The sequence below is a fragment of the Musa acuminata genome, chromosome BXJ3-2 (assembly GCF_036884655.1).
Source record: "Musa acuminata AAA Group cultivar baxijiao chromosome BXJ3-2, Cavendish_Baxijiao_AAA, whole genome shotgun sequence".
Classification (NCBI taxonomy): domain Eukaryota; kingdom Viridiplantae; phylum Streptophyta; class Magnoliopsida; order Zingiberales; family Musaceae; genus Musa; species Musa acuminata.
The window spans coordinates 14,121,380-14,141,125 of NC_088350.1; the positions used below are offsets into that span (position 1 = coordinate 14,121,380).

A 19,746-nucleotide genomic window follows, 5' to 3' on the forward strand; every position below is an offset into this window, starting at 1 on the left:
AGAGCACCATAGCTCGAGTACTAGAGACTAGGATGGCCGAGCACCATAACTCAGAGTACTGGAGACTGATGTGGCCGAGCATCATAGCTCGGGTACTAGAGATTGGGATGAACGAGCATCATAACTTGGGTACTAGAGATTGATATGGCTAAGCGCCATAGCTTGGGTACTAGAGACTGGGATGGCCGAGCACCATAACTTGAGTATTAGAGACTAATGTGGCCAAGCACCATAGCTCAAGTACTAGAGACTGATGTGGCCGAGCACCATAGCTCGGGTACTAGAGACTGGGATGGCCGAGCACCATAACTCGGGTACTAGAGGTTGGGATAGCCGAGCACCATAACTCGGGTACTGGAGACTGATGTGGTAGAGCACCATAGCTCAGTACTGGAGATTGGGATGGCTGAGCACCATAACTCGAGTATTGGAGACTGATGTGGTCGAGCACTATATCTTGGGTATTGAAGATTGATGTGGCCGAGCACCATAGCTCGGGTACTGGAGACTAGGATAGCCAAGCACTATATCTCGGGTATTGGAGATTGATGTGGCCGAGCACTATAGCTCGGATACTGGAGACTGGGATGACCGAGCACCATAACTCGGGTATTGGAGACTGATGTGGTCGAGCACCATAGCTCGAGTACTGGAGACTAGGATGGCTGAGCAGGTATCTAATCCCTACGAGTCTTTAAAGGAGGTTTTGAATTTTTTGTCTCCTAGGAGATAGAGGGAAAGTTGACTTCAACTTTGGCTTTGGCGGGAGTTTTGGTTTTCAAAAATTTTTGGGTGGTATTTTTGAATTCTTTCGCCAAGCTTCCCACCACCCTGCTTGGGAGTTTGGGTCTAGGCGCTCCTTCTCATGAGCCATTATGATGAGATGAGCTATCTTCCTCTTCTGGGTAGGCGAAGGGTTGCTTCGGGTGGTGGAGTTCTTTATAAGTCCCTCTACCGGCTTCATCTTGCTCATTTGCTCTATGGTTTCCCTGGTTCTCCTCTTCTTCAGTCATCGTCTCCTCAGTTTCTTTTCCTCAATCATTTAGTGGTCCAGGTCGGTCATGATGTTTTCCTCCTCCTCCTCCTCCTCTTCTTCCTCTTCTTCTTCTTCTTCTTTCTCGAGTGGTCAGTCAATTATGTCATTGGGTGAGGCCTCCCTTGTGAACGAGAAGGTCGTTCGAGCCCTTGAGGTTTCAAAATCACTACATGATTTCGACTCGATCATGACTAAGGAATTGCTCGATCGTGTCTGTGAGCGTTATAGCATCCCGGCCGATTATGAGCTTCATGCTCCTCGGTCCGAACAACGCACCTATGATCCTTTTCTGAATGGGTTTGGTTTGACATTGGATGCGCTTGAGGTGGGACTTTGGTTCCCCCTACACCTCGTAATTGAGGCTTGCCTCTCATGGTGGTGGATCTCACTATCACAGATAGCGCCCAACTCGTGGTGCTACTTGATAGCCTTCCTCGGGGAATGTCAAGAGGCAAGTATCACCCCAACCTGCTCGCTCTTTTTTTCTTATTTTCGTCTTTCCAAGGGAGCAGGCGACTACTATTTGTCATCTCAAGGAGGTTTTAGGGTGAGTGGGGTTCCTTCCAACAACAAGGGGTGGAAGAGTTGGTACTTTTTTATTAGTTATAGTCGAGGTTGGGGTTTTGGTCTTCGATGGTCATTTCGGTCGATCAACAATTCCCCCCCGAGTCTGTCTAACGATGAGTACAAGCAGCTTAGGTGCTTGAAGGAGATTCTTTCTTCTTCGTGAGCGATTATAAATATGATCCTGGAGTGGTTGGTCAAGGCGAGGAGGTATGGCCTGAGCCCGTCCTCTTACTTTGGTCATGGATTTATCTTTTCGTTGATTGATCTTGGTTTTCTTGGGTAGATATGGTGAATTTGAAGGAGATGAGAGGGATGCCTTACGCCTCTTCAGCCCCTCGGCCTTCGCAACCAACCGTGCCAGCCTCGGAGGACCATATATGCAAGAAGTCCAAGGTCTTGACTCATAAAATGTTCGAGTCGACTGCGACTCAAGAGGCAGCTGACCAACTATAGGGAAATCTGGGGGCAACATCACATGCGCAACGAAAGAACATTAAAACAAAATCTCCAATTTCTCAAAAATGTATTCGTCGTCATGTGAAGATTGATGCACAAAAATCGTAAAACTTTAAACTATGTATGAAAGATTGTGTTACCTAGGGAGATCATATATCCCTGAATCCCTACAGATCTCTAGGAGAGAGTGAAGGATGTCAAGTGTCCTCATCTCTAGCGGTGATCCACACAGTAGGGTTTCAACGATGCTCCTCAAAACTCCAAGCCTGCTATCTGAGGAGGAGAAGAGGAGGAGAATAGGAGAGGCAACCCAAAAAGGCTCTAGCTTATGAACCATTGGTTCCCTCCTATTTATAGAGGTCCCCTGTCAACTTAACCCTAATAGATCTTGCCCTATTGGGTATTGGATCTCCATCCAACTACCCAAGCTTCTTAGATTAGTGGATCTCTATTCAATAATCTCTCATTAGCTTTTATTGGATCTCACCTATAGGATTCAATAATTCATGGACTTATTGGATATCCAACAAGATAGGGGCTCGAACAAATATCTCATATATGAATATCTACTCATTGCAACACCTACCATATGTGTGTGACCTTTTGGGCCTAATATCGAGCTAGCTGTGAATCATACATGTCAGAACTCCTTCTGGCTTAATGAATTATTATATCCATAATAATTCACTCGACTCATCGACTACGGACGTACTAGACCACTACGCCGTAGTCCCTAGAAGATACAGGGGAATCTAATCCATTAGACCTATCTGTCCTCAGTTACCATGTACCTATAGTCCCTCATCTATCTAATATCCTAGAGACCATATACCAGGCATGGTGTTGTCAAACCCATATGGTTTCTACTCGAGTCTCGCTCTAATCGGATTCTCTTGGAGATCTCTTTCTCTCTCAATCCGAATGACCCTGGCCAGATATTTGTCTGAGCAAGAATACATGAGATATTTCTCTCATAACACAGAGAGTGGATGATCCTCTATCGATACTTAATAGTCTTTGTAAGTTTGGTTACCACTTCCGATGACCGGTTGTGCTAGATTTGGAACCTCCAGACCTATAAGTCTAGTATCAAAGAGTGGAGTACTCTTACAGGACATCCTTGGTGTCTCAAGTCTAAGGACCAGATATACCATTGGGGCTACGGAATTGTTGTCTGACAATAAGGTATCATCAACTATCCAGCATTCTGTAAATGGATCAATTAGTGAACTCATTCTCCAATGAACACCTGTATTGTATTCCTAGTGTCCCCACATGAGCAACTATGAGACCAGCTACATCCATCATATAGATAGGTATACAGCATACTAGTTTGTCCGGTTATCTCTGATGAGATATAAAGTGGAATAACCTTTGTATATGAACAAGTACTAGAAGACCATAATATGTAGTGGAATTAAATGAAATCACAATCAAATAGAACACCAAGATATACGTGGAAAACCCTTTCAATGTGAAGGGTAAAAACTACGGGGCAAACTAGAGATAATCCACTATGAGAATAATAAATATACAAATCTCAATCTCTTGCCCTAAACCCTAGCAACAATCACAAGAGAATAATTGGGATACAAGGATCATGTCACTGTCCACAATATCTAAAACCTCCCCAAGTAATCACAACAAGAGTCTACTGTAGATTTGATCTAACTTGAGATGAGAATAATACTAAATGATTGAGAATAGTCTCTCTGCGTTGTCCATATTTTCTTCCCTTTCTTTCTCTTGTTTTTCTGCCTTTTTCTTCTCCTCTTTGTTACTGTAAGGATCACCATGTTGCTGCAGTTTTTCTCCAAAAAACACAACCATCTACCTCCAAAACGTAGCCACCACACCCCCCTTATATTGATCTAGGGTTAGGTCAAAGGGGTGTGGGCTGAACCCACTATGGGCTGTCAGCCCAACAACCTCCCCCTTTAGCCCATAAGGGAGGCTGTCCCATGACTTTTCAATGTGAAGCCATGCTGACCAGCCATCGGCATATCTCCTGTCTTTCTTTTGGTAAAGTCTTTGTCAACATGTCTGCTCCATTATCATCTGTGTGAATTTTCTGAAGCTGCAACTGTTAGGATCGAGGACGGTACTAAGAGGGGGGGTGAATTAGTGCGGCGGTAAAATAACATCGGTTTAAAAAACCTTCGTACGATAAAATCGTTTTTGATGTAAAACCGTTTTCAGAAACTTAATTTGAAAGCGTATGTAAATGTATTGAAGGTAGTAAGCTATTAAAGAGGTTTGCAGTATTTAAATAGCAAGAATAAATACAAACCAGAGAAGACGACTGTTTAAAGTGGTTCGGTCAATCGTGACCTACATCCACTCCTCCGATTCCTCTTCTGTCGAGGCCACCGACATCCACTAGAGGCCTTTCTTCAATAGGTGAAGGCCAACCACCCTTTTACAACTCAATTCTCTTTTTACCGGTTTTAGGAGATAACCCTTACATCCCACTCACTCCTCTCTCAAACTATTCTAACACTTAGAACTATGAGAAGAGCTCACATAAGATTCCAGCAGCGTTTCTATACTTTTTTACTCTCAATACTTGTGTGCTTGATGAGAGGGGTATTTATAGGCTTTAAGTTGATTTAAACTTGGAGCCTAAAAACATCTCATCCCAGGTTCCCCGGGCACGGGCGGTACCACCGCCCAGTGTCAGTTTGGCTGACACTGTCCTGGGCGGTACCACCGCCTGGGAGGCTGAGTTGGGACGTACCACCGCCCAGACTGGCGGTATCACCGCCTAACATAGTCTCGAAGACTGTGCCATGATGGTGAGTCTTCTTGAGGCACTATTTGGGCCTCTTATTGGGCCCAAAACAGTTCTTACATGGGCCTAGTTGGACCCTAATTGGGTTGGCCCAAATCCAATCCCAATTACGTGCTAACTACGATTCCTAAGACATATTCTAAGCTAAACAAATCCCTATGTCAATTCTTCTGGCGAGCTTCCGACGATCTTTTGGCGAACCTCTGACGAACTCTCGACAATGTTCCGGCGGACTCCCGGCAAGCTCCTGGACTTCACAACGATCTTCTTGGCAAGTTCCGATGAGCTTCTCTTGCAAGCTCTATGACTTCTCGGCTGGTTCCCGTAGAACTTTCGACCAACGTCTGGATTTCCGACGAACTCTCGAACTCTCAACGTGATCTCGATCTTGACTTTGAGACTTCATTTTGCTTCATGCCTTGCTATCGTAGTTAATCCTGCACATGTAAAACACACTTCGATCTAGACAATTAATCCTAAGCATCTAATCAAGTTGTCCAGCATGTCATTAGTCCCTCGACGCTTCGTCCGATTCTTCAGCGCATCGTCCTCTCCTGCGGCCTATTGCCCAATCAGCCAGTTGACTCCGCAACTCCGATATCCTTGGCGCAATACCCGCTCTTCTTGGCCCGATGCCCGAATCCACGGCCCGAAGCCTTCTGTTGATACGTCGACCGATCCACCGGCCCGACGTCCAATCTTCTGACATGTTCCCCCAACCCAACATGATTTTTCCTACTTTAATTGTCTCATCCTGATCGAAGTATCCTGCGTCACTTAAAATGTAGATTAAAATATAAACACATATTGATTGGTTTCATCATCAAAATCTAAGATTCAATAGCAACTGCTTCTCTTTCTGCTCACTTTCAACTACTTCCTGGTAACTCTCTGGTTCACCTGCATCAGTAAGCATCACATACTCATCTGTAGAGTATCTTCTGGAAGGTTGATGTTGTCTAAAAGATCTTCTCAACTGAGGTTCTGCGGGAAGTTACTCTCCAACTTCTTCTTGCTCAACATGTCCTACAAATATATCAACATCAGGCTCTACACCATCTTCCTGCACATCTCCCCCATCACCCTGATATAATGGAGGAGTAATTGGGTCACACTAATCCTTCTATAGAAGTATTAGCTGGTGTCTTCTTCTTCATGTCCTCAAAGGTTTGATCCTCAAAGAAGACCACATCTCTGCTTCTAAACACCTTCTGCTTTTCTGGATCCTAAAGCCTGTAACCAAAATGATCATGTGAATAGCCAAGAAAAATGCATTCTTTAGTCTTACCATCCAGCTTGGACCTCTTATTGTCTGGAATATATGCAAATGCACGACAATCAAATACTCTCAAATGCTTATAGGTAACATCTTTCCCTGACCATACATACTCTGCAACATCACCATCTAGGGCTGTACATGGTGATAAGTTGATCACATCAACTGCAGTCCTCAAAGCCTCATCCCAAAATCTTTTGGGTAGCTTGGCCTGTAAAAGCATACATCTGATCTTTTTCATTATGGTGCGGTTTATCGTCTCTGCAATTGCATTATGCTGAGGTATACCAGGAACTGTCATCTCATGTTGGATCCCATGTGACATACAATAATCATTAAATAATCATATATACTCACCACCATTATATGATCTTATGCATTTCAATTGTCTTTCTGTCTCCCTTTCAACCCTGGCATGAAACTCTTTGAAGATATTAATAACCTGATCTTTGGTCTTCAAAGCATAGGCCCAAACTTTTCTAGAAAAATCATCTATAAAAATGATAAAATAAAGTGCACTACTTATACTAAGAACATCAACAAATCCACCAGGAGTTTTTATCCTCAAAGGACCACTTACATCTGTATAAACACGGTCTAAGGCATGCATTTTTCTAAACAAAGCATGATTAGCAAATGAAACTCTGTGTTGTTTACCAGCCAAATAATCAATACAAGGGTTCAGATGTATACCTCTGAGGTCTAGCAATACCTCTCTCTTGGAAAGAGCTTGCAGCCCCTTCTCGCTCATGTGTCCCAATCGCCCATGCCACACCTCCATGCTGAAGTCTTTTTTTGTAGCATTTAACTGCTCACCATAAGCTTTAGCCTGCAATCTGTAAAAAGTATGATATTTCTTTCCACAATTATAACAAGAGAACCCTTACTGAGCTTCTATTGTCCTCTTTGAAATCTGCTATCATAGTCTTCATCATCTAGCCTTCCAACTGAAATTAAATTCAGCCTCAAGTCAACCATATGCCTCACATCCTTAAGCACCAACTTGCAGCCAAGGTTGGTCTTTAAATGAATATCACTCATGCCAATGATGTTTGCTGTGCCATAGTTATCCATCTTGACAACACCAAAATTTTCAGACCTGTATTTAGCAAAAAAACTCTCTCCATAGTGTAGCATGATAAGAAGTACCTATGTCAATCACCCACTCAAGATCATGGCATACATAAGAAAAAATATCATCAGAAGGAGACAAAATCAAATAATCACCACCCTGCACTATAGTTGTGATATTATCTTTTGACTTTATAGACTCCACTTCTTTTCCCTTTTTCTTGCTCTTCTTGGGTTGTTTACATTGGTTCTTATAATGTCCTTTCTCATCACAGTTATAGTAAATAATATCTTTTCTTGATCTTGACTTACTCCTACCCATGCGTGAACTGCTTCTAGACTTTGACCTTCCTCTATTCTCTGAGATAAGTGCCTATGAATCATTTTGAGATGTTGCTGAACTCTTTCTTCTCAACTCCTTATTCAACAAACTGCTTGTTACTTGACTCATAGTGACAACACCATCTAGCACAGAATTACTGAGGGAAACCACCACTGTCTCCCAACTTTCTGACAATGAACTGAGAAGTAATAATGCCTGCAACTCATCATCAAGAGACATTTTCATAGAGGATAACTGGTTAGTAATACTCTGCATTTCATTCAAATGCTCAACAATAGAAGCACCCTCTTTATATTTTAGGTTCACAAGTTTTTTGATCAAAAAAGCTTTGTTGCTAGTTGTTTTTCTTTCATAGAGACTTTCCAACTTTTTCCAAAGAGAATATGTAGAAATTTCAGTAGAAATATGGTGAAAGACACTATCATCAAGCCACTGTCGAATAAACCTAATTATTTTTTGATCTCACCTCTTTCACTCATCATCTGTCATAGTTGTGGGTTTTGCACTATCCCCCTACAAAGGTCCATACAAATCTTTATAATACAAGAGATCTTCCATTCTTGGTTTCCATATCATCCAATTGTTTCTATTCAAATTAATCATGCGAGAAACATTACTGGCCTCCATGTTCAAATACAAAATTAAATCACCAAAATCCTACTCTGATACTAGTTGATGGGGATATAAAGTGAAATAACCTTTGTATATGAACAAGTACTAGAAGACTATAATACGCAGCGGAATTAAATGAAATCACAATAAAATAGAATACCAAGATATACGTGGAAAACCCTTCCAATGTGAAGGGTAAAAACTATAGGGCAAACTAGAGATAATCCATTATGAGAATAATGAATATACAAATCTCAATCTTTTGCCCTAAACCCTAGCAACAATGACAAGAGAATAATTGGGATACAAGGATCACGTCATTGTCCACAATATCTAAAACCTCCCCAAGTAATCACAACAAGAGTCTACTGTAGATTTGATCTAACCTGAGATGAGAACACTACTAGATGATTGAGAACAGTCTCTCTATGTTGTCCTTGTTTTCTTCCCTTTCTTTCTCTTGTTTTTCTGCCTTTTTCTTCTCCTCTTTATTGCTGCAAGGATCACCACATTGCTATAGTTTTTCTCCCAAAAACGCAACCACCTACCTCCAAAATGCAACCACCACACCCCCCTTATATTGATCTAGGGTTAGGTCAAAGGGGTGTGGGCTGTGGGCTGATAAAGCCCACCATTGGCTGAACCCACTATGGGTTGTTAGCCCAACAATCTCGATGTCCCTCTCGAGTAACATATGATCGGGATTATTTAGGATCTATATTTAAAAGTGAATCGATCTCATTATCGTGATCTTATCACGATTTGATTCCCATTGCATAGATCCATGGATATCACAATATATTCAAGCAACAATCAATATAAAGTGATAAAATATCAAATAATAATAATAAACAAAAAGACTACGTATCAAGTCACACGTGTCATCATTATGTGATTGGCTTGTAGGGCACCTAGACTAGCACAAGGCATATGATGAACTTGATAAACATGAGAAAAACCTTTCAGAGAACATAAAGGATTTTACACATCGAACAAAAGAAGCCATTCGAGCAAAGGCTCAAGTGATGATGACCTTAAACTCCTAAAAACAAAGTTTAAAAAATTTATAAAATAAGAATCAGAAAATAAAAATAAACTTAAAAAGAAGAAGCTGCCAAAGAAGAAGAAAGTATTCAAGACGACTTGGGATGAAACAAGTACATCCGAAGACGAGGAGTAAACTGATAAAGATGAAGTGGCGAACTTCGCTTTGATGACTCTCGACAATGAGGTAGACAACACAAATGAATTTCCTTTATCTTATTTGAAATTACTTAATGTTTTTTATGAGTTATTTTTTTTAAAAAATTAGTTAGTAAAAAAAAATATCATGCTTCTTTTTCTAGTGATTTTGAAATAATAATTATTAAAATTTGAGTATGACAATTGCATGTTAACTCCTAGCACTAAGCATGAAAAGTTAGATTCACTTAAAAAGAAAAATGTATTACTACAATAAACAAAATAATTTTGATTGAAAATACCTTATGTTTAATGAAATCATGCTTGATGATGCATAATGATGTGAGACATAATGAAAATGTTAAGAGTTTTGGTACCATGCTTAATGATTTAATTATGCATGAGGATTTGAAGTAATGATGATTTGTAATCTTATGCTTTGGAATTATGTGTTATAACTTTGATCTTGATGATTTTTGTGATAAATCTTATTTTTTAAGTTTAAATAATGATGAATATTTTGATTTGGCATAAAAAGACAAAGACATGCTTGCAGGAAATCAATCACAAAATTTGAAACTAAAAAAACTTGAGCTATTTTTAATCTTATACGAATCTATCTATGTTGCTTTCATTAAATTATTTGAAAAGTGATTTTGATGATGATTTTAGATTTTTTTTCATATGATTCGTTTTAATAATAAGATAATATATGCAATCGAATCATTTATCATTGTTTATGACTTAGAAGTATTTTATATGAAATATTTTTCTTGATTCTCGTATGATTCATTCTTTTAAAAGAAGAGATTCATCCAAATGAATCATGATTATTTATTTGATTATAACTTGAAAGTTTTCTATGAATCAAATTTTTCCTTTCACTAAAGAAGAGATTTATCCAAACAAATCTTGATTCTTTCACTTGATGAATTGAGATTTATTATGAATCAATATTTTTCATAAATTATCCTCTTACGATTCTTGTTGGTATTCACAAAAAAAAAGGGGGGGATGTATTCAAATTAACCATGATATAACACTGGACTTGTTGATATTTATAAGTTGAATTTTATTATGTATAATTTTCTTGTATTTATGATTTGTATATCTCATGATATGATTGAATCATTATTGTAAAAGAAGAAGGAAATTGTTAGCTTGCATATTGCAAAAGAGAACCAAAGAGTGCTAGCTTGAACGATAAACTTAAATCTCCCAAATGCATAAACTCTTCTTATACATTTTTTGGATCAGGATCTTGATTTCTTATTTTCTATGACTTGAGTATTATTTTTAAATCAAGATCGTTTCCTATCATTCCTTCTACTTACAAAAGAAGAAATTTGTCAAATATGATATATTGTCTTTTGGTATTCATGACTTGATCTTTTATTTTTTATCATTGAAATATTGATATAAATCCATCCTTGTTATTTATCTTTGTCATGATTTGAAAATTAATGTAAAGGGAAAAGAATTACGACATTATATTCTTCCTTTCTATTTGACAATGACAAAAAAGAAACAAAACTTGCTAGCTTGCTCATCTCAAAAAAGAAATAAGAAGTGTCATCTTGCAAATCTCAAGAGAAGCAATATTTGCTAAATTACATATTTCAAGAGGATGCAAAAATAGGCTATCTTGTACTTCTCAAAAGAGAAGAAAGAACTTACTAGCTTACATGTTCTAAAGTGATAAAAATTTAGCTAAATTGCTAAGCTTTCATATATCTAAAACTTGATAGTTGCACTTCTCCTTTTTATTGATGACAAAAGGGGAGAAGTCATGATGACAATCATGCATGGGATGATGTACTTGGATATTTTGATTATGCATGAGTTTATGTTGCATGCAATGATATGATTAATTGGGCCTTTTAATATTCATGATTCATGCAATGGTGAAATACTTATAATTTTTTAAATTTAAAGATTCTATCAATACAACATATTGATGGGGGAGTTTAGTTTAAACTTTATCATCAATTGGTTATCATCATCAAAAAGGAGGGAGATTATTGAATCTCAGATTTTGATGATAAAATCAATTGATGTATTGTCATCTAATGTGTGTTAAGTGATGCAGGACTAGCTTTGATAGAAAAGGTAAATCGATTAAAGCAGGAGGAATCGGATGTTGGGCCGGAGCAAACATGTCAAAAGATTGGACATCAGGTTGGAGAATCGATCAACGTGTCAACAGAAGGCTTCGTGCTGTGAATTCGGGCATCGGGCCAAAGGATCAAACATTGCGCCAAGGAGATCGAAAGTTACAAGAGTCAATATACCAATTGGACAATACACCGAAGGAGAAGACAATGCGTCGAAGGATCGGATGAAGCGCCAGATGAACCAATAACATGTCAGAGAATATAGGATTCGCTTGTAATCGATTATGTCTAGATCGAGTTAGTTTAGAGTCTAATTGAGTCAGTTTAGAATGTAATTAGGCTAACTCAATTAGGGGCCAACTAGGCCCAAAGTGGAATTGTTTTGGGCTAAGAAAAAGGCTCATTCAGTGACCCAAAAGTTGAGTCAAGCGGTGGCATTGTCGGTCTAGGCGGTGGCACCGCTAGTGGCTTAGTCTCTGAGACATAGTCTCGAAGACTATGTCAGGCGATAGTTGTTGGGAAATCTTGGGGGCGACATCACATGCGCAGCGAAAGAACAAGAAAACAAAATCCCCGATTTCCAAAGAGATATTCGTCGTCGTGCGAAGATTGGTGCGCAAAATCCGCGAAATTGAAAAACTGCGTATAGAGTAGATTGTGTTACCTAGGGAGATCGTATGTCCCTATTTCCTTGTAGATCTTTAGGAGAGGGTGAAGGAGGTCAAGCGTCCTCCTCTCTAGCGGTGATCCACACAGTAGGGCTACGATGACGCTCCTCAAAACTCCATGCCTGCTCTAAGGTGGAGAGAGGAAGGAGAATAAGAGAGGTAAGCAAAGGCTCTAGCCTTTGAGGCTCTGAATCCCTCATATTTATAGAGGTCCCCTGTCAAACTCTAATGGATCCTCCCCTAGTGGGTATTGGATCTGTATCCAATAAGATAAGGGCTCCGTCGGATATCTCATATCCGAACCTCTACTCATCGCAATGCCTATCATATGTGTATGACCCTCTAGACCCAATATCGAGCTGGCCGCGAGTCATACCTATCAGAACTCCTTCTAACTTAGTGAATTATTATCTCTATAATAATTCACTCAACTCATCGACTATAGACGTACTAGGCCACTACGCCGTAGTCCCCAAACAATACAGGGGAATCCAATCCATTGGACCTGTCTATCCCCAATTACTGTGTACCTATAGTCCCTCATCCATCTAATATCCCAGAGACCGTATATCGAGCATGGTGCTGTCAGACCCATACGGTTTCTACTCGAGTCTCGCTCTAATTGGATTCTCCCAGAGAACTCTTTCTCTCTCAACCCGAATGACCCTGGCTAGGGATTTGTTTGAGCAAGAACACATGTGATATTTCTCTCATAACGCCAAGAGTAGATGATCCTCTATCGACACTCAATAGCCCTCATAAGGTCGACTACCACTCCCAATGACCAGCTATACTAGATTTGAGACATCCAAACCTATAAGTCTGGTATCAAAGAGTTGAGCACTCATACAGGGCATCCTTGGTGTCTCGAGTCTAAGGACCAGATATACCACTAGAACTACGGAATCGCTGTCTAACAATAAGGCATCATCAACCATCCAACATTCCGTAAGCGGATCAATCAGTGAACTCATTCTCCAATGATATGGATGGGTATACAGTATACTAGTCTATCCGGTTATCACGATGTCCCTCTCGAGTAACCTATGATCGGGATTATTTAGGATATGTGTTTAAAGGTGAATCGATCTCATTTTCGTGATCTCATCACGATCCGATTTCCATTGCACAAATCCAAGGACATCACAATATATATATGCATATATGCAATAGTTATAAAGTGATATATGCCAAAATATAATAAGTAAAAAGATTCTGTATCAAGTCACACGTGCCATCACTCACGTGATTGGCTTGTTGGACACCTATGACTAGTAATAGTATCGTCAGACTGGATGATGGTATCGCCTAATGTCAGGCGGTGGTACCGATGGTCTCCCAAACATAGTCTCCCAAACTGTATCAGATAGTGGTACCGTTAGACTGGATAGTGGTATCGCCTAGTGTTAGTGGTGCAAGCGGTGGTACCACCCAACATAGGTGGTGGTACCACCCAGTATAGGCGGTGGTACCGCTAGTACCCCAAAAAATGGGGATGAGACACTTTTTAGCTCCAAGTTTGAATCCACTTAGGGCCTATAAATAACCCTCTCGCTCAGATTACACAAAAATTGAGAGAAAAAAAGGAAAAAAAATACTGTTATAATCTTGTGAAAACTCCTCTCAAGATCTAAGTGTTGGTGAAGTTTAAGAGAGGAGATAGTGGGGGTGTAAAGGTTATCTTCTGAATCTATCAAAAGGAGAATCGAGTTGTAAGTGTAGTTGGTCTTTGCCCATTGAAGGAAGATAATTAATGGATGCTAGTGGCCTCGATGGAAGAGGAATCGGGAGTGGATGTAGGTCACAATGACTGAACCACTATAAAACTTAGTTTGCATTTTTGTTTTACTTTTCTTTCCCTTACTGCAAACTGCTTTCCTTCTTCATTAAGTTTTTTTGAACTTACATTATTTTTATCGTAAGTACTAATTTACCCCCCCCCCCCCCCCCTCTCCCCCATCCTAACATGAATTAGTACTTTCGAAAAGATGAAATAATTCTAAAATTCATTCGATCGAACCCGTATCAGAAATACGTTTAACTTAGAATGTGAGTAAAAGTAGTGAGTAACTAAATCAATAAGCAATAAGAATGAAAAGCACAAAAGAAATTCACACTGGATTTATAGTGGTTCGGTCGTTGCGACCTATGTCCACTCTTGATTCCTCCTTTGTCGAGGCTATTGACTCTTACTAACGATCTTTTTTCAATGGGTGAAGATCAACCAACCTTGTTATAACTCTTCAACTCTTTTCTCCTTTTTATAGGTTTAAGAGAGAACCTTTATAACTCTTTTTTACAAATAGTCCTTACAACTCCCTTAGAATGACTTAGAAGATTTAGGAGAAAAGAACTCAAAGACTTTCAATAGTGTTTGCACACTTAGAATCATAAGTTTTTCATATTTTTTTCTGCTATCTCAAGCAAGAATGAGTGGAGTATTTATAGGCCCCATATAGCTTAAAAAATAAAGTAAAAAAGTCTTATCCTTAGGTTTTTGGGGTACTAGCGGTACTATCATCAGTGATGGGTGGTACTATCGCTTGCAACACTGAGCAATAGCGGTAACACCACTAGTTTGGGTTGTACTACTGCTTGACAGCCTAGAAGACTATGTACTAGTGGTACTACCATTAGTTTAGGTGGTACCATCACTAATCTAGGCGGTACGACTGCCTGACTCTAACGGTGCCACCGTCGGGTCTTCCGAAAACATACACTTCGTGTTTTCCAGCTTATAAGCGGTTCTACGGCCTGGTCTAGCGATGCATCACCTAACCCAACTGCAGGTCACTGAATGAGCCTTCTAATAGGCTCTATTCAACCGTGATTCAAGCTCAATGAGCCCCTAATCAAGTTGGTATAGTTATACCCAAAACCAACTCAATTAAAACCTAAACTATGATGATCAAGACACAAACGATTATAAATATGAATCTTATGTTATTTAGCATGTCATGCTTTCCTACGACGTATTGCCTGATCCAATGATATGTTGACCTCTCGCAACATCTGATCTTTGATGCAATATCCGATTCTTCTAGTCTAATACCCAATCTTTGACATAATCCACTCCGACCTAATGTTTGATTCTCCTACTTCAATCGATTTTCCTTTCCACGATCGAAATTAGTCCTTCATCACTTTTCTCAAACACTGATTATATCATAAACTCATCAATTGATTTCATCATCAAAATCCGAGATTGAATAATCATAATATATTAATTAGACAATATAAAGTGAGAAAATATCATAATAGTTATAATAACAAAAAAAACTATGCAGAGTCTCTCATGTGTCATCACTCACCTGATTGACATATAGGGCACTTGTAACTAACAATTAAGATCTTAACAATTAGTCTTAAAACAAGATTCTCTAAGTTGGATTAATATCCAAGAAAGATCTAATAGCATTTTTAGACAATAAAGATGATTACTTCTTCATTTGTCCTATGTTTAATGGGATAGAAAACTAGAATGAATTTTTTTTACTTTCTATATATTTTGAATTATAGAATATTGTCGAGGTTGATTTTCATAAAAGTCTTTTAAACCGATAGATGAATGAAACAATTTTTTTTAAATATTTTTTAAAAAATATTAAATCTATAAATAATTTATTTTGTGCTACTGCATAATATATGGTACATAATTAAAGTCATTTACAAAGTATAAATAAAATAAAAAAATTAAAATTAAACTTTTGATTTATAATTATGAACTAGCTATACATATCCTATGCTACATCATATCCAATCAATCACCACATCAGTTGAACAAAAACAACCAAACGTTATACACATATCAATGCGTACTCGATATTACCTTGTATACCCGGTCATTCTTTCACATCAGTTGAGACCTTCTCACCTCATTAATGTGAGCGTATGTACCCTCTCATCTTATTAAATGTGAGCCTATGTTTGGTAACATTAACACTCAACCGTTCAGCAAATGCCTTTAATAATGGCTATTGGTAATTCTGCATAATTATCCCTAGATTAATTTCCATTTTAACTTTAGTTGTATTGAGCTTCCTATAAAAAAAAGCAAAGCCTCATATGTGCTCCTCTCAAAATCCCCCTACTAACTTAAATATTGGAAAGTCTTTTGCTTTATATAACCCAACGTATAGTCTTTGTTGGATTTATTGTCGAACCTATTCATCTTTAGATATCAAATTTATAATATATTTTTTCTTATAATATTGGACTCGATTACAAACTCAACCTCACTTGCAGACCCAACCTCTCCTTGAAGTTTAGAATGTCATTGAACCGTTGATTGAGTATGATTCTTCAAGTAGAGTTGAAGTTATTATTGAAGTTGAAGTTTCAGGATCATCAGGAACATGTGCACCGAACATGAATATAATGTTGGAACTGTCCTAAACTTCTCGTATGGTAGCATATTAAAAGAAGTTAATTGCACGCCCAATGAATGGTATGATGTTACCACAGATAGTTCTTTAGGTTGTAAAAAAAAAGATTTAAAATTGAATAAAGCTGATCTATTTTCATTATTCGCATTATTAATACAAAAAGGTGTCGCACAATTTTGCCTCATTTATCTTGTGAGCTTCTCAGTTCGCGACGATGGGAATCACAAAAGCGTGCAATTTGGGAGTTACCGTGAGAATCCACCGTTGGAAGGTAAGAAGAGAGTTAGATGACTGCGTCAGAGACTGAGATAAGCGAGAGAACTGGGCGAGCGAGATGCCGAGAATGGAGGGATCAGTTATAGTAACGTGAGAGTAAGGGGATAAACCGCCAGCATCGAAGGAAGTCTCCCCCTCTCTGCTTAATAGTTGGTAGTAGATCCTCTCTAAGATCTCTCTTCTGGTGAGTCGCCTTTGACGACGCAGCATCCAACCCACAAGTAAATCCTTAAGCTGTCTGTGTCTTTTGTCTTCTCGTCTTCCTGTCTTTTCAACTCAGTGTGTTTCACTGAACTTTACATTAAATGCTCCTACTCTCTAGTTTTCGGATACATCATAAGTTTATTAGTAGTTGAAGACGATCAATAGAATTCCCATGGCCACCGTTCTAATCATGCATGCACTTGCCATGCAGTGGTTCTCTTATATATCTCGATATTTGAAGATCTTTTTTGTTGCTTTATAATCTTTAGAGCATGTCAGCAGCAATCTTCTTACATCTCACACACCTATTTTTCGTTGTTAGCTTAGTAGGAGGTCTGACAACAGTGTTGCACTGCAGACAACGATCTGCTAGGCCATGGCGCTGAGCTTGGACGGCAGCTGGGAAGCAGCAGAACATCTGATCCCCGACGTAGGCCTCTTCTATGAAAGCCAATCCGAAGTAGCCGATGCGCTCCTCGGTTTCTTCTCCGACCCTGTCGAGGCTTGTCGCCTTCCCATCGACTCCCTCTTCGATCGACCGGGCGATGCCTACGACGACACAGGCCCCACCCTGCTCCACTCACTCGTTCCACACCCCTGTTTCTCTGCACCCTCCGTGGTGTCCCTCCCTCCCGAACTTTACGCACCAAGCGACGAATTCGATCTCTACCACCGTCCGAAGCGGCCCAGGAGCTGCAACGATCTGTGTCGCCCGTGGGAACTCATGCCCGAGGCCAACTCCTGCAATGTGGCCATGCCTGCACCAGCCGTGACTGGCTGCCAGGTACCTGAGCTCTCGACGGAGTTCATGGCCCCTCCTCTACCAGCAGTCGTGACACCGGCATGCGACGGAGAGAGGAAGGCGGGTGGCGGGTGCTTGTCTGCGCAGAGCGTGGCAGCGAGGGCGCGGAGGAAGAGGATCAGTGAGAAGACTCAGGAGCTCGGAAGGTTGATCCCTGGCGGCAACAAGATGAACACAGCTGAAATGTTTCAGGCTGCCTACAAGTATGTCAAGTTCTTGCAGGCACAGGTTGGGATTCTCGAGCTCATGGCCTCAATTAAGGTACAAAAGACTCGTCTTCAGTACATCCAATCTCAAAGCTTTGCCAGCGATGGATTCATTGGCCTTCATATGCAGGGCTGGAATGCGCCACAGCAGGTGGAGCAAAAGCTTCGACTTCTTCTTGCATCTACCGTCGTCCAAGAGAAGCTATCAGGCGAAGGGCGATGCCTCGTCCCGGAGCAGGCGATCGAATCCATGTCCACGGGCCGGGACATCGAATCCGACATGCTCATCTCCAAGGATCTCGATCGCTTCATCGAATCAGTGGGACGATCCAATTAGTTCTCCACAACTAACAGTGGTGACGTCTTGTTTCTCTCATCTTACCCAACTTGTAACCTTTAACTTGCACTTGTGTATGAAGAAATGGATTGAAAGATTTCTTCACTCTCATGGCGGCCCAACAAACGTATTCTGATGGCTATTTACCTTTGGTTGGGCTTTTATAAATCCCGTGACGTGGCAACAGCTCAATCGTCGATTAACTTCTTGATGGATATTAGGGTTCATCCATGTCGTCCCTCCGTATAAATAGCTCCCCCTTTGCCGGCTCCTGCCCTCGTCGAAGCTTTTACTTGGGGTTTCCGTTTCTCTGTGCGTCGGAAAAATGATTACCGGCGGTTCTCTGCGATGACCGCCGTGTACGAATCGACGCCACATGCAGGCAACCCTTCCGCCATCTGCTCGGCTTTCGCGAGTTGGCCTTGATTTCGGTCGGATCGCAGATGCCGGGTTTTCTATCTGGTTTCTCTTTGTTGACTAGTTCTTTATCTCTCTTTTTCGTTCTCAATTTGAAGAAGATTGGCGGAGGTGTTTGTGGTGACGTGATGATCCTTTTCCCCACATGATCGACGATGAATTCACCGCGTCTCCTTTCTTCTTGTTCTCCCCTAATTCGTGGAGAGCTAAGAATTCAAGCCAGCAGTTCTGATCCCCGATTCCTCCGTCATTTTCACCTTCTTTTGTTCTGTATATTGCGTGGATTGTGTGAACAGTAATGATGCGGTGATGGGCCTTTCCTCCGGATGATTGAATATGAACTTACTGTGCGCCATTTTTTCCTCGAAGGAGGAGATGAGCCAGGACTCTGATCTCCATCACCTCGACGCAATTCCGAGGCATCAGTACATTAGCTACGTCGAACAACCACGGATTTAGCTGATTTGCCCAGAGCATGGTTGCTCTCGAATCAGAACAACTCTCTCAAATATCTGTACAAAGGACTAGTTGGTGAGCGAGAGCGCGGGAAAATTGTTGTCGTTCTACCAAGGATTACAGATTTACTGGTTAACTTCGTTGTTCCAGTCCGAAATTAATATGAAATTTTCAGAATCATATAATCTTTATCATGATAAAGAAAGTAGACCGAGAAATTTCATCTAATCTCATCTTAAACCTGACTTATTGGTTTAGGCATCGCAACCTGTCTCAAATTCTATTTAGCTAATTGTATCTTTTGTAAATTTTGTTAATGAAATATTTTAATGTAAGAATAGGGTAAATTTTAATCACCTATGATTGGCAATTCCATTATGGTCCTTACCAACTTTTATGTATACCGATTCAATTTTGGGTGCTTTACTATATATATATATATATATATATATATATATGTGTGTGTGTGTGTGTGTGTGTGTGTGTGTGTGTGTGTTTGTGTGTGTGTGTGTGTTTTCGAGCGATGCTAGGGGCTAAAATCCCAATC

General features: G+C 40.1%; 1 protein-coding gene and 2 pseudogenes across 1 annotated transcript; all 3 read left to right on the top strand.

Moving 5' to 3' along the window:
* The first annotated feature begins 16,932 nt into the window (after positions 1–16,932).
* LOC135630754 (transcription factor bHLH52-like) lies at positions 16,933–18,326 on the top strand. Its single transcript, XM_065137918.1, has 3 exons — positions 16,933–16,998; positions 17,340–18,044; positions 18,120–18,326. Exons 2-3 carry the CDS (start codon positions 17,358–17,360, stop codon positions 18,324–18,326), a joined length of 894 nt encoding a protein of 297 aa, XP_064993990.1. The 5' UTR covers positions 16,933–16,998; positions 17,340–17,357.
* Positions 18,327–18,862: 536 nt separating this feature from the next.
* LOC135632172 (small nucleolar RNA Z103) lies at positions 18,863–18,980 on the top strand (annotated as a pseudogene).
* Positions 18,981–19,048: 68 nt separating this feature from the next.
* On the top strand, positions 19,049–19,140 carry LOC135632170 (small nucleolar RNA Z103; annotated as a pseudogene).
* Positions 19,141–19,746: the final 606 nt, after the last annotated feature.